Source organism: Bos taurus, chromosome 13 (genome assembly GCF_002263795.3).
Source record: "Bos taurus isolate L1 Dominette 01449 registration number 42190680 breed Hereford chromosome 13, ARS-UCD2.0, whole genome shotgun sequence".
Lineage (NCBI taxonomy): Eukaryota > Metazoa > Chordata > Mammalia > Artiodactyla > Bovidae > Bos > Bos taurus.
Genome location: NC_037340.1, coordinates 23429760 through 23453139, shown reverse-complemented (window position 1 = coordinate 23453139; position 23380 = coordinate 23429760). Strand labels below are relative to the sequence as shown.

General features: G+C 44.5%; 1 protein-coding gene across 6 annotated transcripts; it reads right to left on the bottom strand.

The window, feature by feature from the left end:
• Nucleotides 1-12099: 12099 nt before the first annotated feature.
• On the bottom strand, nucleotides 12100-22228 carry BMI1 (BMI1 proto-oncogene, polycomb ring finger). Of its 6 annotated transcripts, none has more exons than NM_001428330.1 (10): nucleotides 21984-22228; nucleotides 17030-17160; nucleotides 16609-16705; nucleotides 15944-15999; nucleotides 15805-15855; nucleotides 15546-15654; nucleotides 15419-15464; nucleotides 14921-15019; nucleotides 14456-14536; nucleotides 12100-14362 (listed from the first exon to the last, which is right to left on the bottom strand). In NM_001428330.1, the coding sequence occupies exons 2-10, from the start codon at nucleotides 17139-17141 to the stop codon at nucleotides 14033-14035; spliced, it is 981 nt and encodes a 326-aa protein (NP_001415259.1). In that variant the 5' UTR covers nucleotides 17142-17160; nucleotides 21984-22228; the 3' UTR covers nucleotides 12100-14032. The 6 variants fall into 6 exon arrangements, with proteins under 6 accessions (NP_001415259.1, NP_001415260.1, NP_001415261.1 ...); NM_001428331.1 differs by lacking the exon at nucleotides 21984-22228 and adding an exon at nucleotides 21497-21709; NM_001428332.1 differs by lacking the exon at nucleotides 21984-22228 and adding an exon at nucleotides 17908-17993.
• Between the last annotated feature and the right edge of the window lie 1152 nt (nucleotides 22229-23380).

Here is a 23380-nt window from a genome sequence, read left to right as displayed (position 1 = left end):
CAGAAAAGAATTGTTAGTAATTCAAATGTAAAATATGGCAAAAGTGGAAGATTACTTTTACTGACAGAAGTATAATTTCTGACCCACTTTTGAACTTACTAACTTTAAAATACCATTGTTTTACAATGTTAATTGTATGCCCCAAGACGACATACACACCTCTAATAGTTAAGTAGTGAGAAAGAAAACTATTCAAAGGGATATTTCGATTTTTAAAAAAGAAAAGGTGCTATTAAGATTATTCTTCTAAAAGTACCAGGTGACTTTAAATACAGATCTACAATGTACTTGACACAGTAAACTATATGTTTGATTGAGAATGAAACATATTATCTGAATTAACTTGCAAAAATGTTTCCATGAAAGATTTGTGTGGAAAACTTTGACCCCTTTTGTATAAAGCTAATCACATGTAATTTCAAAATCATTTTTGCATGTAGTTTCTCTTTTTATGAAAATGAGATTCAAAAAAGACAACATTCTAAAGCCAGTTTAAAAATCCTGTTGTTTCTCTTTAAAAATCTGCTTTGGGAATTCAGAAAAACCCATTATCATGGGAATATATTCTACACATGCCTAGAAGAAATTTTACTAATTTTAACAGACATTTTCTTTTTTCAGTTTCTAGATGAATTTTAAAAGTTAAACTTTATATATACTAATTAGATGTTAATTTGATATAATATCCACATTTTGTAAACTGCTTCTAGATAAATCAACTGTGTATATATATATTTCTCTCCCAAGCCAAAAACATTAAATATCAGTGTGTGCTACACACTACAGATAACAGAATGTACCTGTCTTCTAGGACATGAAATCTAGTGGGAGATAAAGACATCTGAAGAAAGTTTAATTCATTAAACAAGCATATACTGCAGCCTGCTCCGTTTTAAGGACTATAATTGCACTCAGTGCTGTAAGTGCTTTGGAAACAAAGAAGAGGGATTTAGGGTGACATAGGGGAAGAGGTGAGAATATCTAAAATATCACTTTAATAAAAGGTGTCTTGTTTTTAAGAAAAATTAGCTGACTTTTAGATATGAAATCTTTCCTCCTTCCCCACACACCATAAATTAAAAACACAATGGCAGTACTTAATATGCATTCATTTGGCAACTGCATGTAATTTTTCAGGTTATAAGAACACAACAATCATTTTGCCACATAAAATCTAAAATTAATAACTCCATATATACATACTCGAATGAGAAATAAAGGTATTACATACCCATAACCAAGTTAGTTTTCTTATTATCTGCAATGATGAAAGCAAACATGACATCTTAAATGTTGCTCTACTCCTCTTTTGAGAAAAAATCTTAGGAGTTTACATTTGGATTTCAGCAGACCAACCAGTTGTGCCATCAAGTTGGTCAGCAAAAGCAGAAGAGGCTCGGACACTTCCATCCAAGATGGGAAGATTAACATTTCTATGCAGGTGCTGTGCTTGTGTCTTGTTTCCTATCATTTGCTTTCCAAGCCTTTTAAAGGCAACTCCTTATATTTTAAACTTTAAAGTTTTCACGTTTTTTTGTATTAAGGCCAATAAAATGTTTAAATGTTTTGACAGATTTTGCTGGCCCCAAAGTTCTAAAGATATGCCTGTAATGGCTTCCTTTTCCAGTAATTCAGTGGATGCTGAGATTGAACTCAGCTTTTCCACTACCAAAGTAAACCATCATTAGGGGTAAATTCCACACACGAATAAGTTCACCTCCAAAATCACTATATAGCACAGTGATGTAATTGATGACTCTAGTATCTGAAATCAGCATAACACTTTCAAAGGCAATGAGACACCGCACAGAAGACAAATCATTGCCGCTTGATGTGCGTGTGTGTTATGTGAATATCTTTTTTTTAAAGACTTATGTGGGTTTTCCTTTAAGACTGTATCCAAGCCGGGCACCACCAGATACCCTCTAGGCGCCTTTCCTTATATGTCTGTCGGCCACTCCTCAGCATTCCCCAGACCCCCCACCCCTTTAAAATATTGGTCGTGTTGGACTCACTCAAGCAAGGTCGGTACTATTCCTTTTCCATCTTTTTATTAGTACAGGACGCCAGAGACAAAAGATGGAAGATGCCACAAAGGAAAAAAAAACCTCCCTGGAGCCTCACCAAGCCCGCGTCTGGGCCAAGACCCAGGAGACGCAGCTCACGCATCCCTCAGGTGCGGTCCTGTCAGGCCCGCCGCACGGGGAAGGTTCTGGACCGACGCGGCACGGCTGGGCGCTGGCGGGTGTCCGCGCGCAATGGGCGCGGGGTGCCGGGCTCGACGGCACTGGCCCTGCCAGGCGACTGCGTTCAGTGTGGACAGTGGGGTGTCGGGGGCCCAGGGGAAGAAATGACGGCGATGCTCCACAGATGTCCTCGGCTTTTCCTTTAGGCCAAAGTTTCTCAAACTCCACAACGGGCATTTCCGCGGACTCCGCGCGATTCTAAACCGGGGAGGAGGCGCGTGAATCGGTTGGGGTCAGGCCGTTTGTCTGAATCAGAAACCCACGAGGCCCCTGCCGTGGGTTGCTGGGATGGGCCGAAAAGGGGGTGTGGGGGCGGCAGGGCCGGGAAAACCGTTGCGTGGAAAGGGCGGGGGCGCGCGGCCCCAGGGCTCAAGTGCGGAAACGCCGCGCAGGCTCCGCACCGGCGGCGCCCCTTCCGCGGGGCCTACAGGGGCGAGCTAGCGGGCAGGTCCCTGTTCCGACTGACTCGTGGCCCCTCAGGCCGCTGGCCTGCGGAGGGATCGAGAGGGAGAAGGGCCGTAGATGCCGCCGCCGGCGTCTGCTGGGGGCGGGTTGCAAGATGAAGGCCCGAGTCCTTTCGCTTTGCTTCCCCGGGCCAGGCATCCAGCAAGCACCGAAACGCTGCGCGGGCTTTCGCGGAGGGGTCCCGGCTCGAGCCTCCCCACGGCGCGGCTGACCCGTGGGCCCCGGAGTGGTGCGGCCAACTCGCAGGGGCTAGTCTGGTGCGGGCGGAGGCTGGAACCCCAGAGCCGAGGTCCCGCAACGCTGCGCAGCCAGAAAAGCTCGCGGCGGCCGCTCAGGTCGGCCCTGCTTCCCCTTGACTTTCTCTTGCCGGGACTTAAAAAAGAGAGCCCGGTTGGCTGGAGAGGGGGGATCCGACTCTCTTTGCCCCGAGTGGAGTGTGGGAATCCTACACCGCCTTAGATCGGCCAGCTTCCTAGACCCCGCGGCGCGGGCCGAATCCCGAAGGCGGGGTGAAGAGCCCAAAGCTTTGGGGGGGGGGGGGGGGAGCGTCTTACTGCGCATGTGCAAGCCTTTAAAAAAAATTTTTGACGTCATTTCGCTACATCAAATCCCAAGCCAAAATTTCTTGCTCATTGATTACTCAGAAAAATAACTCTATTCTCTGATTCCTAGGAAATAGTGCAAAAGTACAAAGAGAAAGTGTTCAAGGTTTTTGCTTTCGCAAAAATAGCACAGGCTTGTCTATCCATCCTGTTCTTCGGTTCCCCGCACAGATTATCAGAGCCGAGAGGTAGCTCCGCTAAAATGTAGGCTAGACTTGGAAGTCTCAGTGGCACAGCTTCCCATTCTTTAAGTGGAAATACTTGCGCTATGATTTGCATCCTCCGTAGTCCAAGCAAGCTATGCAACTCCTGCCGTCTTTTTTAAAAATATACATTTCAGAGGAAACACCTGAATATGGCTAAAGCTGAATTACTTTACCTCCTAGTTCAGTGTTACCTCATATTTATTTTTAAAGCGAAGAATAAAGGTTCTTACATAGACAACATAAGAAAAAATTAATGACTATATAAAGAAAATGCTAATACCTTTCCCCTTAGTAGGACAGGAAATGAATTGTAAAGAAACACTTTTTATTCAAGAAGTGATTCCCTCCCCCCCACCCCCGTGAAATAATAATAATTACCTATCATTTTAAGTGAAGGGTGAAGGTCTTGGAAGTTTACAAAGTTTGTAATGTCGGTGTATTTATGGTCAAATTCCAAAGAATCAAATTTACTAAGACACTTTTGCCTTAAAGAATGCTTTGCAATACAAAGGACACCAAATGGAGACAAATTAAGATGGAGACTTCTTGTAGCACAACTGGATAAAAAAACACTGATTTTTTAAAAAATGGTGCTTATGCATTTGCTTTAACTGTATGGCAAACATTTAACAGTGATACCAATTAAGATATCAGTTTTCTTTCTTGGAAAGGGTATTCTCAGAACCCATTGCAGATCATCATAATATAATAGAATTGGTTGCACTAAGGTCTGTCTTTAAGTTTAGAGAGCCTATACAAATTGTGTGTATTAAAGTTCATGAAAAGGCATTTCCTTAAGCCAATTTTAAAGGTTGCCTGTATTATTCTATTGTAAACTTACTTTATTCTAATGAATTTCCTTAGAAGTGTTCTCCAAAGTGATCATTTTAATTGGTGACTAACTTAAGGAGAATGATTATTTGGTAAAAGGGAGTGGGGTCCCTTGGATCTGGTGGCCTCTTTCTCATTAGAAAATGGTGGGATAGTTTAAAGAGAACCCAAATGAAAATATTTTAAGATAACTGTCATGAGGCATATTTAGAAAGAAACAGCTGGAAAACACATTTTCCCAAGCTTACTCTAACTTCTTCAGTTACACTAGAAAACAAACTGTAATAAATCATGTTCAAAGGGAAAGCACTCTCCTGAGTTAATTACTGATAACATTAATTTTCTGATTCAGGAACAGCTAGATGTTTTCTAAACATCACTCAATTTCCCCAGTACCATTTATACTTAAGTATTTTGGATGAGTGTTTATTGAACTTAAGAGTTTTATTCAGAAGGCTGAAGAGGAGTCAAAAATTGCATGGTAGGATTCTATAGAAATGTAACCAATTCCAATAAAAAGTCCTCAGTACAGAAGTACATTATGGAAATGACGTGGTTGTCAGACCTAATTGCTTGGCTTTTGAGTCCTCAGAAGAAATTCTACAGCCTTAGGGGGTGTAGACTCAAAAGCAGCAGCATTTCTGGTTTCAGTTTAAATAAAACAATGAAATCCATCATTATTCAAGTCAATAGCGATAATTCACATGAATATGAATGCACTTTGATCTTATCCTTCAATTCTTTGAAAGACACAGTCATAATGAAAAAGGGAGATAAGCTCTTTAACTTGGTCCAAAGCAAGTTGTTGGAGCTTTTCTTTCTTGAAAGACCGTAGAAAGGAACTTTTCACTAAAGCCTTGCTTTCCTATTTTTCAGGTGGTGGTGGGGGTGTTTGGGCAAGCTACAGGTCATTATGTTGCCTCTAGGAATCAAGTAGTGTTAACTTTCTTCTTTGAAGTAAACTGTCTGATATCATGAACTTGACATTTTCTGAAGCTTAAAGGTGAACCTCTGATAACATACCTAAGAGGCATTTTAGGAGACATGTTGATTTGAGTTTACCATTAGGTATGATTAAGACATATTAACTATTTTCAGTGCATTTTAAAGATTAAGTTAAATAGGCTATTTCAGTGTGCATTGTCTTAGTAGATTTGCAGTATCCAATACTAGCCCCTTCAGAGTTCCTGATGAACTGTGAAGACAGTTAATGCCTTGCCTGTCCCGCATGAAAGTCACTTTAAAATATCCTCTTATGCCTATTTAACCAATTTCCAGACACGTTTGGTGGGAAAATAGCAAAGTTACAAGTTCTTATCACTCTTAGAATTCTGGAAACATCTGTCAGATATTTTTTAATACAATCACCACATTTGAAATATAATTAAGTAAAAAATATGCATGAGTGAGGATATCTGATTAGTACCACTAGCTTGGAAAATGTTTACCTTTTCATTGGAAAGTGTTCACCTTTTCATTGAGTCCATGAAAGATATCCAAGCTTTATAGTAGCTGTTAATAAGTTTTATTTCTCATAAGGGTTGTTGAACTTTAGGAATCCTCTGGAAATTCAGTAAATACTTGTTATGTTAAAAGGACCCTGGAGCATGCAAAGATAAACAGGATAGGTACTTTTCCTCAAGGAGCTTTAAACTTAATTTCAGCACATCTGTGACTTACATTAAATGTCAATCTAGGAAGAACACTCCACTAACTTAATGACTTTTAAAAACTGGGACATTTGGTAAGAGCGATGAAGTTTGGCAACGCACCTATTTCTTGGGTTATCCTACTAGCTTAATCAAGAGATTGTGCTGGATACTCTGAAGATTTTTCTTCAATAAAAACGTCTTTAAAACACTAACAAGAGTTCTTTAAAAAATTAAATCAATGTCCCAGAGCCACAGATATTAGAAAAGGCAGAAAGATTCCTTAGGGTTAGTGTCAATTATTTTCTTTAAGCATCAGACCACTCAGTCCTCATTACCAAGGCTGGTGTGGTTCATCAAATGAAAGGAAGGAGAAAAAAAGTGCTCCATCCACTTCTGTAAAAGACAAGTATCTGGAGGTAATGTTGGAAAGTTATATTATGAATTTCATGCAAAATATTCGTGGTAGACAAAGAAGAGGGAAGACGGTACGGTTTGACTGTGGCTCTAACCCAGAGGGAAGCCATCGCTACCAAGACCAAACAACCCTAAGCTCTTTGTGTCGATGTTACTAAAAAGGGAGTGGGCGTCTTGTCTTGACTTCTTTCTTTACCACTATCCTTACTGCTGATGTCGAGAAAGGCTTCTTAATGGACTGGCCACTGACAAAGAATTTCGGCTAAAGTTGGAGACAAGGGCACCTGGGGCTGGGACGAAGCCGAGCACCAGGATCCCGGGGGCTCAGGTGCCGGCTCAGCACCGCGCTGCAGTGTGCTCCGAGCCTATTTGTCTATTGTCTGCCGTGGGGGCAGGGCCGAGCCGGGGGAGCTTGCTTTCGAGCGGAGCTGAGGGTCCTGGAGGATGAGGACCCCGGGGCGGGGGCGAGACTTGTCAGCGAGGGCAACCCCCAGGGTTCTGAATGCTAGACACCGAGATGTACGAGGCGGCGGCGGCTGTACCGGCGGCTGCAGCCTTGGCTGCAAATCGCCGTCGTGTGGTTGCTACTGGCAACCGAGCCTCTGCCGAGCGCGCAGCCCCGCAGCCCCTGGAAGGAAGGTGGCGAGGGGAAGCGGCGGCGCCGCGGCCGTGCCGGCTCCGCAGCCCGCCGGGATCGGGTTCCCTCCCGCGGCCCGCCATCCCTTAGGGCTGTGACGCTCGTAGGGCTCCCCCAAAGGGCTCTCGGGTCGGGGGTGTCGCTGCCTCGGGAGCGTCAAATCACTGGTGTCCTCCGCGAATGCAACATGGCAGCTCTGGCTCGAAGACTGGGGGCTCTTCCAGTCCGCCGGGGTAGGCGGGGGCCGCGGACTTCCCAGCGCTGCCGCCTCCTCCCTTCCGGGCTCGGAGTCCGCACAGCCGGTGCCCCCCGCCTCCGAGCTGGGCCCAGCCAAGGGCAACCGCGCGCGGACTCGCCTCGCGCTCGCCCCTCGGCCCTTTGTTCTCCACTCGATAGGCACCTCGCGCTTCGGGGGCTTTTCATGGTGACCCTCGAAGAAAGGGTGACCCAGGGTGACGCCCGCCGACGTCCTGAGACTCCCGAGAGGTGTTTACCTCCCCCGGGTCTCCGGAGGGCGCCGGGCCGAGCTGGAATCGCGAGTCCGAGAGACTAACCCGACACCTAGGGAGGAGCCGCCTCTCGTCGGGTGCGTCCCTTCCCGCCAGGCCTGGCCCGCCTTTCTCTTCCTTGCTCCCGAGAGATGTGAGGCGGAGAGCCCAGGGCTGGGATGCGGTCCCTGCAAAAAAGACAATACCCATCACCGCCCCGCCAAGGAAATGAGATTCTCCTCGGGGGAGAAAGCTTCGGGCTCGCAATCTCCGGGAAAACGGGGAGGAAAACACTCGTTCGTCCTACGCTGGGCGCCACCCCTCATCACACTAGCCCTTGGCCGTTCGTGGAGGCCAGTGGAGCCGGAGGAAAGGTCCCCGCCCCGGGTCGAGGGAGCGCGGAGCCCCCGTGCCCTCCACCACGGGTAGGGGAGGGAAGGGGATCCCTGGAGACTGGCGGGGGGTGGGAGGTGGGCAGAGGAAATTTGCATCTTTAAGAACTGCGGTTCCGAAACCACCGTGCCACGTAGACCAGCCAGTTGTGAAGTTCAGAACAACGTGCTACAGAAATACCGAAATCCGCCACCAAATGGCGGCCCCTGCAGTCTGCGCCGATAAAGAGGACTCGCCGGGTGTCGCCCATTTTAGGCCGCTTTCACTTCTCTGCAGTTACCCGTACCCCTCTCACCAAGCCGTCCCTCTCTCTCCCGGTTTTTGGGCGCACGTGGGAGTCCTGGGCCAGAAAAGCGTTTCTGCCCCCGGAGAATTAGGCAGGCGCGGACTCTGCAGGAAACCTCTGCGTCCTGGTGGCTGTCAGAGGCGACGTCCCAACCTCCGACCGCTCGATCCTCTACCCTGCCGGGGTTTCCAGGCCGCCGGACCTTCCAGTTTTGCCCTGGCCGGAGACCTAGGCGTCGCCTTTGGGTCCCGAAGTGTGGTCCTTCACCCAGATCTTGACATTCCTGTTGCGCGGCCACTCACTTCCTCGACACTATCACCTGGTCAAGTTTCCTTCCCAGGGTATTAGAGTCCATTCCACCTATTAGACAAGTTCAGCCTGTTAAGAGGGTTAAGGACTCTCTCCCATCGGCCTTTCCAGTCCACGAAGCTCAGCCTTTAGGAACCCCCAGGATGGCAGTTTTATATTGATTAATAATTTGGCTTACAATTTTTTTCCCAACAAAACCCCAAACTCCAAGGACATCTTGTTATTGAAGGGGCAAGAGGATAGGGATTGAAGCAGCCACAGGGAGAAGGGCAAAGCGAGACGATGATCTGGAATGACCCCCGTAAGGATGCGCTTCTGAGGGCTTTGCACGCGAAGCCGCCGCCTCCCGGGGACATAGGACAGGCGGCCAGTTGCCGCGCCTCGGTGTCCCTCTCGGTGGAAAAGCTTCGGCGGGCGGGGGCCGCTTTGTGAGGTCGCACGCACCCGGCTGTCGCCGCAGCTCGCCACGGGGTCCGGACTTGGAGAAAGGACTTCGTTTCCCCTCCTCCCCAGCCTGCTAGGGCCTGAGAATCTAGCTTTCAAAATTGGCGGGAGCGGAGTCCGCCGAGCTGCGGGCGGCGCGAGGCGAGCGGCGCACGCGCAAAATGGCCTCCCGGTGCCCCGCGGCCTGGGCTCGCGAGCCGGGCCGGGCCGAACCCCACGGCGTGATCCCAGGCGGAGGGTTGGGCTGCAGCTCTTTGCAGTCCTCGGAGTGCTGCTAGTTAAAAAATAAAGCGGGGAGAAGGGTCGTTTCCTCTTTAACCCGTCCTTTCGGTGAATGCTCCCTAATTGGGAAGGCAGGTCATTTACCGGGAAAGGAAGGTCATTTTCTCCAGGCGGGCGTCCTGTGCCCTTTCCACCAGATACCCGAAGAGAAGAAGCCTTTTTTCTTTCCTTTTCTTTCTTTTTTAAAACAGTTGCTCTTTCCAGCCTAATTACCCTAGCCCCCGCTTTATGTTCCAAGCCGCACCGTGCGCTCCTGTCTTAGGCTTTCTTTGAATATTTCCACTCTTGGGGGCACTTAGACCTAAGACTGGAGCCCCTAGATCGACATCGCCGACTCCAGTCACCTCTTGATCCGTCTCTGTAATTTTCTCATTCCGCCCATCCCTACGCGTCTCGGGAATACCCTGGTCCGCAGCCTTCGGAGGGTCAGTTGGGTTCCAGCTTACTTAGAAGGACAGGGTTGGAGAGCGCCGAATCCGCACCGAATTTGAAATGAGGTTCACTTTGAAGTTTGGAGTTTATGACGACCTAACAGAGCAAGAAGTAACTTTTTTAAAACATTGAAATGTAGGTGAATCTGAGGGAACATCAGTTGCTATTTTGGGGAAGTCCCTTCTAATAGCCTCTGGAAAGGATATTTTAAGACAAGAGTCAGAAGAATGGAAGTAATTTAACTCGTTTATTGGAAGTTTTATTGAGTGCTTACTATTCCTCCAGAGGGTTAAATGAGACTTCGCCTGAGTTTTCCACATGCTCTGGAACTTCTTGAGAAAACTCCCAACGATCCTGGAATAGGCTTTCCAGTGATAAATGACTTTTGATGTCGTCGACTTGATGAAGACATAAAGTTGGTGGTGAAGTCTTCATGTGAGACCTCTAGAAATTGCACACTCAGAAAAAGAAACTGGTGCAAATAAAGGAAATCCGTTTCAAGAACCAAAAGAAGAAAAAAACGTTAAAAAAATTAACTGCGGAAACAGGAAACACTCGACTGTGTAAACATTTTCGGAGACTTTCATAATCAAAACTGGGCGATCTTGAGATTTTTAAGGCGATGGAAAGGCTTCGCGGGGTATTTCCCACGTCTGATCTACTGGGAGGTTCTATTATGTGATACTTTCTCTTCATTGTAAAGGACCCATCTATCTGAATTCTGTGGTCCCAGTTTAATTTATTATGGATGAATCAGGATTTTTTTTAAAGCAACCTTAGAAATAATCACCTGTTGTACCGTTCATTTTATACTTGAAGAAACATCCTCAAGAAATGACTTCATCTAACCCAAGAGCCTTACCTTGGAGCTGCGTTCTGTGCTCTTTACACCTTAAGTCTTAAAGGTATATACTTTTTTTTTCTTTCTCTTAATGGCCCTTTAAAATGTCATTTCATCAAGACCTTTTGTTTTGGATAACACGCGAGTAAAATTGTATGGAGGAAACAATCCTTATATTTCAAAATAACATGGAGCCTCCATTTCATGGAGCACTAAACTAAATCAGAATTTCCAACTGTCATTTCAGGGCAATGGAATACCCAGAAGAAAAAGGTGTATTTTTAAAACTTTTAAAGTATAAAGAGAAATGGACAAAAATAACACTTTCTTCACCTCAGGATTCTGAGACTAGATTCAATGTGCAGATTGTTTCTAAAATTAAAATCCTATCTCCTCTAAAGGTTAGTTAACATAAGCTATTTTTAAAAAACCAAACATTTTCATTTCTCCTTGGCCAGTGGAGATTTCATGGGATTTCACATGGGTTCTTTTTACGTTCCTATTAATTTTTCATACCAAAACTTTTTCATAGGCCTATACAGTGAGTGTACCAAAAGACCACAAGTGAACTGCAACTCTAATACTGGGAAAAGAATAAGAGGAAAGGATGAAGGAAGAGCCCTAATAGTTTACTCTGCCGGTTGCATTGTACCTCCAGAGGTCCTAACATTTGCACATACGAATATGGAAACGAAGCACTATGGGTTGGTAGGTGAAGTCAACTGAAGGGCAACTTTTTTTTTCAACTCAAAGCAATTAACGGCCGGCAATTTTAAAGGCAAAAAAGTACTTGTAAAGGGGTATGCACGTGTAAAGCAAGATAGATCACTATTTACACAACAGGAACCAGCCTCATTCTTTTTTTTTGCATTTAAGCTAAAATCTGTGAAATCAATTTAGGTGTTTTCTGTGGAATATTTTTAGCTCTAACTTTGTGGTATAGAATCCCAGAATACTTTTCAGCCAAACTTACAGCCGTTTCCTGCATTGACTACTAAGAGTTACAAAGTTAGCAGCTATGGGTTTTTGTAAGGTTGAAATTTTAAGTGGTAGTTTAGCAAAAGTTTTAAAGCCTAATTGTCAAGTGTAATGGCTGGTTACCAAGAATAAAAAACATTGAAATCTTTCTTCTGTTTTATTTAAAGACAAATTTTAGCTGAAATAGCCTTTAAAGCTCAAGCAATTTTCACATTGACTGGGGGAAAATTCCTCTTTTAAACAAAATAAATGGACATGGTTTCAAGGATGGAAAAATAGTGTTAGGTAAGCTATAAATGCAGTATCTGATATTTTACTAAGTAAATTCAAAAATAAATCCATAAAAAGTTGAGACGTAAAGTCTTTGAGTTCTGTTTTGGTCCTACGACTTGGTTTTGTGTTAAGTCAAATGACAGTCCACTAGCACTTGAAGTTTTTAGACTTTGAAAATATTTTTTCATTTTTTATATACATGGTCATATCCAAAGTAAAAACATCACTTGAAACTTTCATTAATTTTTTTTCTTGTCTTAGATAACATCATGAAACACTTGAGAAGAAAAGCCTAGAAAAATAAGTTAACTTCACCAAAATTGGCAAACATGAGTAACTTTTACTTCAAAGATTATAAAGTAAATAAACAGATACATCTTTCCATTGGGCTTTCAAGCAATTATACAACAAAGCATGTACTCTCAGCAACATCACTAAGACAGCAATGGATGTTCTTTAGCCTTTACCTGGTGTAATCCACAACAGGGTTTCCAAAACTTCTGCACATTGTGCTTTTCATATCAAATTTTTATTAAAGCCTTAGCTATTTTCTAAATGAATATCTTTTTTATTGGATTTTTTCCAATTACAAATGAAATTTAAATTTACATCTATAATTAGAAACAACACTTACAATGGGACTGTACAAATTTAAGTCAAAATAAAAATATATGTATTTTGTGGTTTCATAAAACTTTACTGTATCTTTAAAGAAAGCAGAAGTAACAGCAATATATGTAAAAGTAATGATTTAATGACTATAAGCAAGACAGAGCAATAGAATTGTGCTTCTTTTGCAGACAGGGGACAATGAAATGTTTAGCTACAATTTTCCCATACAAACATGAAACAATATTCATAGAGAATAAACACCCTCACAAATAACTGATGGGTGATGAACACACACCAAGTCCGACCAAAGCAAAACACAATCTGAAAATTTGGGGGGGGCGCATATTCATATTTTAAATTCAACATGCTCACTCTATTTAAAAACTAATACCTGTAGAAGCTCACAATAAATTGCTTCTATTTCCAGACTTTACAGAGAGGGTAAATTCCATTGTTTACAATTGTAAAAGCAATTCTTAAATTTGAGATTTCCACTATGCCACATATTAAAATAATTTTAGATAAAAATTTTCTTTCTCCAGCAATCTGGCTTATTTCAAAATCGGTCTTAGAATTACAGTAATCAATATGCATTTTAAAAACACATTAATTACCATCGTAAGCAACAGGAAATGACGACAGCATTTCCAAATCCCTTAGTGAAAAGTTTTCCTTTAATGCAGCAATTAATTTTAAAAGTAAAAGGTATTACTAGAGAAAAATCCATATGACAATAATGCCAATTGCTTCCAATGGAACAGAAGTTAGATATCCACGTTAAAAATATTCTATGCTGATAAGGCTCAAACATAGGTATCTGCAAAGGTCGAACCAGTTGGGAGAATTTTAACAACCATCTCTGAATGCATGAAACACAATATTTTCTTTATAGTATTTATAAATATATCATACAATACTGTTTCCTGTTATGTCATATACCAATATGGCATTGTACAACAAGCATAATGCCATCTGATTCTTACAAAAGCGAATCATTTAAACAAGTCAGTAAAATAAACGGTAGTACCCGCTTTTAGGCATACAGATTGTAAAACTGAAGTTACTTTCCTTTGATCGGTTTTGCGTAGCAACAGAGAAGTAAAAAATCGAACAGGAATCAAAATGGCTAAATATGCGAGAAATTGTTATTCACAGTGACATGGCTACATAGAATGCATTATTCTATGCATATTCTTTCCATTTGTTGAATTTCAAGATAAAAAGCACTTGTTTTCTACAGGTTCACAAAACAGCATAGTAACAAGAACAATCAAGGAGGATGTAATGGAGGTTTCGTTAGTTGAGATTAACAAACTACGGCCCAATGTTTATATCCACTGCAGAAGATTTTCAAATCCAAACAATGGTGACAGAAACCATTTCACATCGGTCCTAACACAGAAAAACATCTTGCCTGCTTTCTCTGAAACTAATTCTTTCGAGAAATGATCTTTCTTTTCCATTAACGTCCATATGAATATCACATCTAGTCCATCTTTTATAGTCAAATTTAACTTCACTACAAAAGAAAGCAAATTGGACGATAGTCACATGTATTAGCATCTATAAAGCTGTAATGGCATGAAGATATCTATATAAATCAAGGGTTTAAAATTTTTTTTCCCTCAACAGTCTCAGGTATCAACCAGATGAAGTTGCTGACGACCCATTTACTGATGATTTTCGAGGTCTATTGGCAAAGGAAGATTGGTGGTTACCGCTGGGGCTGCTGCTGGTTCCATTCATAGTACTGGAAATGTGAGGAAACTGAGGATGAGGAGACTGGACTGGAGTGCTGGGACTGGGCAAACAGGAAGAGGTGGAGGGGATGCCTCCTGCTGGGCTGTTGGCCTTGTCACTCCCAGAGTCACTTTCCAGTTCTCCAGTGTTAGTCAGTCCATCTCTCTGATGACTGATCTTCATTCTTTTACAAGTAGGTCGAACTCTGTATTTCAAAGGAAGTGGGCCATTCTACAAAGTTAAGAGGGGGGGAAACAAATCAGTCTTAGATCTTTAAGTACAGCTTACCAAAATAATCTATGAGCATGAGGTATGCTTACTTACCCTTCTCCAGGTATAAATGTAGGCAATATCCATTAGTGTATAGTAATCTTTTAAAGGTTCCTCTTCATACATGACATCAATCTGTTGATAAACAACACTTCAATTATTAAGCATCACAAAGAATTATGGTGAATATAGATTTTCTGATCATCTAAATATAATCCAAAAATGATTAAAAAAAAAAAACAAAAACGCTTTTAAAAAACACTTTCTCCAAACATTTGGGCAAAGCAAAAATCCCTCTTGGAACCTCAAATGAGGAAAAACTTCTTGAAATCATTAAGGGATTTGCTTTCATAGCATAAAACAGGATCCATACCAAACATTTAAAGAGCTATTTTCAAATAAAGTACCAAGTTAAAAAAAAATGTTGCTTTTTTGGGTTTAGAATGCAAAAAGAAAAAGGTCACTGAATTTTTTTAAAAAGCATTTACATCAAATGCATGAAAACCATAAAGTAGATACCTGGAAAGTATTAGGTATGTCCATTTTACTTCTGAGAAACTTTCTTAGGTGCATTACAGTCATTGCTGCTGGGCATCGTAAATATCTTTTATCATTCACCTAAAAGCATATTTAAGAAAAGTTAATTTTTTTAAATTCCTAACTTTGTTTTTCTTTTTAAGTCAATTAGATAGATGTCTGAGTATGATAAAAGGTACTAACACCAAAGCTGAGATTCGACTGTTCTCAACTATACTTTGAATGTGCTATTATTATAAACACTAGATGAACAGATTTCTTCAGTATATCAAAACATTAAATATTACTGAAAATATTTTGTAAGAATAATCGTATAAATTCCATCTATTAACTATCAGATATAGATCAACTCTAAAACATCAAATATGATGATTTTCTTCTATTTGATAGCATCATCCAATCCTAGAATATTCCAAAGGGGAACATACACTCTCATAAAGTCGAGAATCTAAACAATGTGTTTTTGTCCATTGAACATACCTCCTCCTTAGATTTCTCTTTGTCCTTGTTTATTTTCCGATCCAATCTAAAAAGCAAAATAATTTATTAAGCAAACAATGTATCTAATAAATATATTAGCATAAAACATATTTCCTAAAGAATTTACCTGTTCTGGTCAAAGAATTCAATGGATAAACTTATTATCTCATCATCAGTTATAATTCTCTTATCTTCATCAGCCACTTCTCCTCTGTCTTCATTAGAGCCATTGGCAGCTATAAAGACATTTTAAAATTCAATTTTTAATAAACATTTAAATGAAATATTACATACATAGAAGAACTGTACTTTAAACTTAGTTTTAATAAATTACTGAATAAGTTCTCCCTCCAAATAAAATGTCTTTCCCATTCCAAAGGGTTTACCATCAGCTGAAGGATGAGCGGCATAAAAATCCCTTCTTCTCTTCATTTCATCTAAAGAGAATAAAAAGACAAATATTTGGTGTAGCAGGTAAAACTGGTAAATACTTTTAAAATGTTTATTTTTAAGCAAGTTACTCACTTTTGAAAAGCCCTGGAACTAATTTGTATACAATATCTTGAAGAGTTTTATCTGACCTGAGAGAATAAATTAGAAAATAAAATTTCAATATAGCAAAAACTATAATGTTCATACGTTGCAACACATTCTTTGTTTTCTTTGTGTTATAGTATTTAACTTGATTGTGACACTGTTTATAACTACATCAACATAATTATGGGGATAAAAGTTCTTTATGTGGTAGCACTGTCTTAAATTAGAAGAATATTTCATTTTATTCACTAATAAATTCTTCACATTTCACCAAGAGAAGTGTGCTTTTCAAATGACCAAACTAGCTAATATGAAAGAGAACAAAGAAGAGAGAATGGAAGCAGTTTAAACACATTCACTCTTGGCCTGTCACAAGGTCAAAAACAATGCAAAAATGGAAAATTAATTCAATTTCTAAAAGATGGTTAAAAAAACTCAAAATCTGTTTAGCCATCATTAAAATGGCCAAGAAATGAAGGGGGCTACCCTCTACAAAACATTCATATCAGATGGAGACTGAAGAGTAAATTTTGTGTGAAGAAATAAACAATAAATTCAACAATTTATTGAATATTTATGTATAGATTTATAATTTATTAAGTACTACAATTCCAATAAAGATTACAAACAATGATTTTTAAACATTTTCTTACCTTATATTCAGTAGTGGTCTGGTTTTGTGAACTTGGACATCACAGATAGGACAATACTTGCTGGTCTCCAGGTAACGCACAATACACGTTTTACAGACTAGAAGTAAAAACATAAATTTTTTACAGTTCAGGAATTAGATGCTAAACCATAAAATCAGTGTCAGAAACACGGAACTAGTAGTAACAAAATGGTAATTGCCAAAAGGTATTTATAATTAAACTCAGTTGATAGCCTGAGAATACTTACACAATAGTATTTTATTATACGCATTAACAAAAAAGTCACTAAATACAAGAGAAGAAGACAACTTCTTCACTTTGCACCAACATTCTTAAGGATAGCCAGAATTGTTAGTTTTCAAATTTCAGAACAAGATGTTAAATATGCACGACATAAAAAGGTCTAAAACTTGGTACTCACAGGAATGTAGACATTCTATTATGGTTGTGGCATCAATGAAGTACCCTCCACAAAGAACACACATTAGGTGGGGATTTAGCTCAGTGATCTTGATTCTGGTTGTTCGATGCATTTCTGCTTGATAAAAGATCCTGCAAGACAAAGTAATACTGGCTATAATTCACAGAAAGAGAATTGAGATTATCTCCAACTCCCAGGAACCATACGCTCTGATATGTTGGAGGAGTTCATAAAATGCATTTTTAACACTGCAGCAGGATTGTCCCAACATCTTCTACATAAGGAATTCACCGATCGGACCTCGATCAATTCTACTGAAAAGATGAAAAAGAACCCCAAAAAAGTAATATCTGGTCCCTCAGGTCATTCCAGGAGGGAGAAGAAAAGGTCTGAGGTGGGGGCTGGGAGCTGAGAGTATTCGGGTCGCTTTCTTCCATTTGTCCTCCAGCCCAGCAGCCCCACGGCTGCTGCAGACGCCACACACTCCCCGCAGATATTTACCAACCGCGAGGGGTTGTTCCAGGACTCCAAATTTATCGTAAAACTTCCTTACGGCTCTTCGATCGAAAATCCAGGAGCATGCCCCCGCTTCCCAGGGGTTCCGGTTGTTTTAGGCGGTTCCAGCCACCAGAACCTGGCACGTTTTGACGTGATACAAAGGGAAAGCAAATTCTGCTCTATCTGCATCCCTGGCATTTCCGGAGCTGGGTGCTCGGGCCGCAGGAGAAGCACCTCGAGTCGGCCTCGGGCTGGGGCCTGAGCGCGCGGACGCCCGGGGGCCGGGATGCGAGGGGCGGATCCGGCGGCGCCCGGGGCTCCGTCTCGCTCCGGATTCGGAACTTGCCTCTGTCGGGGTTTCCATAGCAACTTACACTTACACTTGGCATCCGGCCACCGCTGCAACTCCGCGCGCGGAGCCCGGCCGAGCCCGGAGCTTCGGCGGGCGTGCGGGGCTGCCGGGCGGCGGCGGCGGCGGCGGCGGCGGCGGGCACGGGGGAGGGGCCGGCACGGCGCGGGGGCGGGGCCGGCGCGGGGGCGGGGTGGGGTGCGGGCGCGCGGCGCGGGGGTGGGGCGGCCCCACGAGGCCCCTTGACGCTGGGGAGCAGGATCCCGAGCAGGGCGACCCGGTAGGCAGCCCGGGGGACCCTGGAGCGTGAAGTCGTAAAGGAAAATGCAAACCGCACTCTCGGCCATTTCGGACACTCTTGGGGGCCTGTTTCCATGTGGACTCGGCGCGAAGAGCTTCTTTCAGATCTTGACTCGGTCTCTCCAGTTAGCAATCACTAGGTCAAAATTTTCACGAAGGATCTTTTGAGAATTGCCAACTGTGCACTTAACCCGAAACTATAAGGGCTCAAATTGCAGAGATGTTTATTGAAATGAACCTCTTTAATGCTTTCTTCTCTAGTAGGAAGTTCTTCTGCAGATTAGATGAGCGATACAAAGTTTTGGAAAGGCTGAAAACTGAAATCTGTTTTACCGCAGAGGAGGCGAGTACAAAGCCTTGTGTTTTACCTGAACTATGCTGGATGGAGACAAGAAAAACTACTTGAATCGGCGATAGTGACAATAAGTTAAAGAACCGTGTGACCAGCCCATTCCCAACGCTAAATCAACACCTTGTCAGCCCTGAGCATCCACAGGAGAAAAACAAATGTCATTTTCTCAACCTAACCTCCAAGCAAACCTCCACACAATGAAATGACATTCCCAACAGATATCATATATTACAGAAAAGTCACGGGGGAGGGGGCGGCGGGGGGAACTGTCAGCAACAATACACCAGTGGACAATAAGGGAAGTCAATTACTTCGTGCAGCATGCTCGAAAAATGCATTTCTGACTCCTACTTCATTCATTTCAGAATCCGAAATAAGACCAAGCTTCCAGATTTCTCTGAAGCACATTCTCAAAGCTGCCTTGAATAGAAATCTAGGAACTGGTGAAACTTGAAGATGCATCTGAGGTTTTAATTCTCAGGGAATTTCAATGCAGAAGAGGGAAATACTAATCAACACAGCTCAATGGCTGAAACTAAAAGCTTTGGAGTACTGGGGGGGGGGGGGGGGGGGGGGGCGGAGAATGGTAAAAATAAAACAAAGCCTCTTTTATGAAAAATGACCACAATGGCAACCAGTGACTTCAACCAGAAAACGTCATGTGTGACTCCTCAGTTATCTTTGGAAGATTTGTTTAGAGGAATATTGTCAACATATTGTTACTATAAATCTAAGTGGGGTTACAGAGGAGTTGTGGGTGGAGCAGTGTCCCTAAAGAGTAGCAATATTTAATTCTATTGTACTTGGTGATTAAAGACAAGCCTTCTTGGTTCTGAAAGAAAACTCTCCTTGTGAAACAGCAGGACCTTTCCTAGATAGATAGATAGCAAGGTGATACTTCTGTCTCCATGTGAAAGCACATCATGCTAATACCACCGGATCCTGAAGTTCAGGAAGGGGCATTAATAAAAACAGCTGCCTTAATTTCTCCTCTATATAAAACCAACACCAGACAAACACAAATATTAAGACAGAAAACAATCAGATTGAAGTCTCATGTACTTGACCAAAACCCTTTCAAATTCATCTTAAGTCTTAATTCACACAACTCCTTTACTTCAATTCAGAAGACTTTGGCCACAACCCTATAACCATTTATAGTGCTAGTAAGTATCACTTTGTTACTTGTGTAAGAATCAGTTCTTTATCTTTTTATACTACTTGAAAGCACTGGCAGCCTAATAAAGACTTCCAAAACATCTGACATGTTTGATAAGAGTTTCAGAAACAATCTCTTGCACCTTGGAAAGGAAAACCTTCTAGGTTCCACCACAGAAACTGCCAGTTAAGCAAGCAAAAAGGCACCAAACATACTATGGAAAAATACTCAATAGTTAAAACTTGTCATTATAACATACTTAGTTGGGGCAGTCAGTTTAGTTGGAGGCCTAACACCAGTCACGTCAAAATGAAGGAAAACAGAAGCAAGTTCTTATGTTAACAATCAGCTTGACTACTGCAGTCTAAGAAATGCAAATGAACTCCATAACCCCAGTTGAGGCTCCCAGCCCAATACAAGTATGGGTAAAGTTGGGGTTAACTTGACTCCTAGGGAGAATTTCACCTTTTAGGGGCACTGAATGCACATCCAAGAACTTAATGATAGAGCATTAATGACTTAAGTACAACTAAATGCTCAATTTTCTTACAGAAGCGTGTGTGTGTATACAAACACACACATGCATACACAGTGGCTTAATGGCTTTAAAGATACTGTTACTAGGCATAAGTTTATACAGGTAGGTTATTTCAAACACCCTTGCACTTTGGTGCAGATGTATGGAAATGAACTTAATTATTTAAAAATTTATAAATTTGCTCATAAAATCAACCTCAAAGAAATTCTACTTAAAATAAAACTCAAATGTTAATATAGTCTTAAGTTAGCATATGCTGTTAATAATTGGCATCCTTAAGTTTCTAGACTTTAGTGTGGCTTATGTTTCCAGAACATGGGGGTTAAGGTTCCTATAAAACATAAGTTGAACTACACATAACATTCTAGGCATCACCAACCTACATTTGGATTTGAATAAGTATGCCCAGGATTTTGCCTACTTTCTGGGAAGGGGTTAATACATGCTTCTATTTCAGATACTGAACCGTGACCACTAAGCCCACTAAATCCTTTTATTGCAATTGGGAATGATCAAAGTCTCTATACTTATTTACTTCCAATTATTAACTGTAAATCTCTGGGAAAAAGATCGTGCTACATGGCTGTCAAACCCAAAAGACTGTATTAACATATGCCATCAACTTTTTAGTGCTCCTTTCTCCAAAGCATCTCTTCACCACATGACCTATGCTGACATTTAGTAAAACCTATAAAACGTTGTAGACTTAAGTCATGGTTCTAAGTGCATCCCATACTAGAGGCGGAAAAAAGAAGAAGAAGAAAAAAAAAAAAAACTGTAGTCTCTGAGACGGGGGAAAAAAAGAAAAAGGAAAAAGAGAGGAAACCTCTTGCAAGACTAACGTCCATTCACCATCATCACTCCAAAAAAAGCTCCAAATTTGAAATGCCCACTTCCCACTGAGCACCTCCCAAGTAATATTTGAAGAACTTATCCGAGACTCTCAACAAATAACACCTTGAAAACTTTACCATTTTAAACACAAACGCAGGAGACCTTGGAAACAACTGGGAACCGCCATCTTACAAGCCATCTAAATTCACCCAAGTGTCCCTCCAACTTAAGTTAATAACATTTTTGTTCGGGCTCCTTTCAGCCTAACATCCACCTTGGCGGGATCGCGGCCCCCCAAGCAACCCGTCCCTATAAAATGGGGGCGTTCTCTGGCTGTTTAAACCCCTCCAAAGCCCTTTCTTCGGGAGAGGAGGGAAGCCACTTGACCCAAGCAGCTCCCGATTTCAGGCACCCGTCCCCGTTTCATCAAAATCTACCTCTCAACAAAGGGCGCCGTGGCCGGGAGAGCCGCAGAGGCTGCAAATAGAAGTATTCTTCTCGGGGGCCATGTGCGTCGCGAGGGTGTAGAGGGGCGCTCGGGGGAGAAAGGAACTAAAACGTGGGGCCGCGCGCGGCGCGTCCGGGCTGGAGCGGGCGGCGGCTGGAGCGGCGCCGAGGCCGGCTGGCGGCGGCGGCGCGGCGCGGGCTGCGGGTCGGTCCCGGCGCCGCGGGAGTCGGCGGGCGGCGGCGGGCGCGCGCTCGCGGGCGCGGGCGGCGCGCGGGGCCGGGCGGCGCGCGGGGCCGGCGGGCGGCGGCGGGCGGCGGCGCGGGGCTCGGCGCCCACGCTGTCAGCGCCCTCCCGGCCGGCGCGGGCGAGGCGCGGTGGGGGGGGGCCGTTCCCCGTCCACCCGCGGCCGGCCTGAGTCCCGCGCGGCCCCCGCCGCCCCCAGGCCCCGTCCCGGAGGCGCCTCGCCTCCTACGTACCCGGAAAAAGCAGCCGGCGAGAGGCGATCGAAGCGGGCGGAAAAGACAATGAAAGTTAAAAGTCGTTCAGCAGAAAATGAATGTGAGCCAAGCGGCCATCTTGAAGCGAGCTGCAGACGCCGCTGTCAATGGGCAACGAGCGCAGCCGAGAGGAGCGGCGGCCGCCGCGCTCGGCTCATGCTGCCTCCCGAGCCCGGCCTCCTCCTCCTCCTCCTCCGCCTCGGCCTCCTCCTCCTCCGCGGCCTCCTCCTCCTCCTCCTTGGCCTCCAACGCCTCCTCCTCCTGGGCCTCCTCCTCCTCCTCGGCCGCCGCCGCCGCCTCCTCCCGCTCCGCACTCGGGGGAGGGAGCGCGCGGAGGGGGCGCAATCAGTATTATTCTGCGGGGCTGGGAGGTGTTTCTAATCCGGATCGGGGCTCCCTCGCCAACATCCCCATTGTCTCGCCCCGATCTCTGCCTTTAATACTACGATTATTATTTCATAGTTGCCGTTGGTGGGGAGGAGGGCGGGTGGGGGGCGCCGTGTGTGTGCGTGCGGAGAGGCGGGGGGAAGGGAGGAAGGCTGAGGACGGGGGAGGGGAGGGTGGAAAAAAAAATGCACCGCTGAAGGCAGAGTGGAAACTGACACCGGCTCCAAAATGGCTCAGAGTCCGCCCGCCCCCTCCCCCCGCCACCCCCCCACCGGGTCACGTGCTCCCCTCATTCCTTAAGGGCGGCCTGGGAATTAGTGTCGGTGTAGTCGGGCCCGCGGCCGCCCCCTCCCCTCGGAGCAGCGCGACCCGGCCCCCTCCTCCTCCTCGCTCGGCGCGGCGGCGGCGCTGGCGCGGCTGCGGAGACATTTCTCCACAGCGCCACACGCGCCACCCTGCTCTCGGCGCGGGCATCGCTCCGGCCCCGCACGCAGCTCAGCCCACCCCAGCCCCCGTTATTTCTTTCTCTCCGCGGTCCGTCTCCGCCCGCGGCACACAAGTCCGCGAGGAGACCGCCGGCCGACAGCCCCGCTCGGCCCCACGGGCTGCGGCCCAGACTCCGGCGCCGCGTCGCGGAACCTGCGCCCGAGTTGGGCTCGCGGAAACAACAGCGCCCGCCCCAGTCTTCCCGCGGCCGCGCCGGCCCCCTTTCCCGCCCGCCAGTGGCCGAGGCGGGGCGCGCGCGGGCAGCCGCTCGCTCCAGGCAGGGGCTCCGCGCGGGGCCGGCCCTCCCAGGCCTCTGCAGCCCCGCGGGCGAGGGTCGGGCAGCGGGCGAGCCCTCGGGCGCAGTTAACGGAACGGACTGGCTCCCGCCGCTGGGCGACCGCGCCCGCTCCCCACGTCCCGAAGCTGGGGTCTTCAAGCAACCCCGGAGATGGCATCCTTTCCAGTGTGTTTAACTTTAATCTTGAGGAGAGGAGATCGTTAAA

Excerpts from the sequence above, each read along its gene's own strand:
- BMI1 (NM_001428330.1), bottom strand. The coding sequence starts at position 17,141 with ATGCATCGAACAACCAGAATCAAGATCACTGAGCTAAATCCCCACCTA. Across the intron at positions 16,706-17,029 it reads AATAGAATGTCTACATTCCT|TCTGTAAAACGTGTATTGTG; the intron begins GTGAGTACCAAG and ends TTTTACTTCTAG. Across the intron at positions 15,020-15,418 it reads AAGAGAAATCTAAGGAGGAG|GTGAATGATAAAAGATATTT; the intron begins GTATGTTCAATG and ends ATATGCTTTTAG.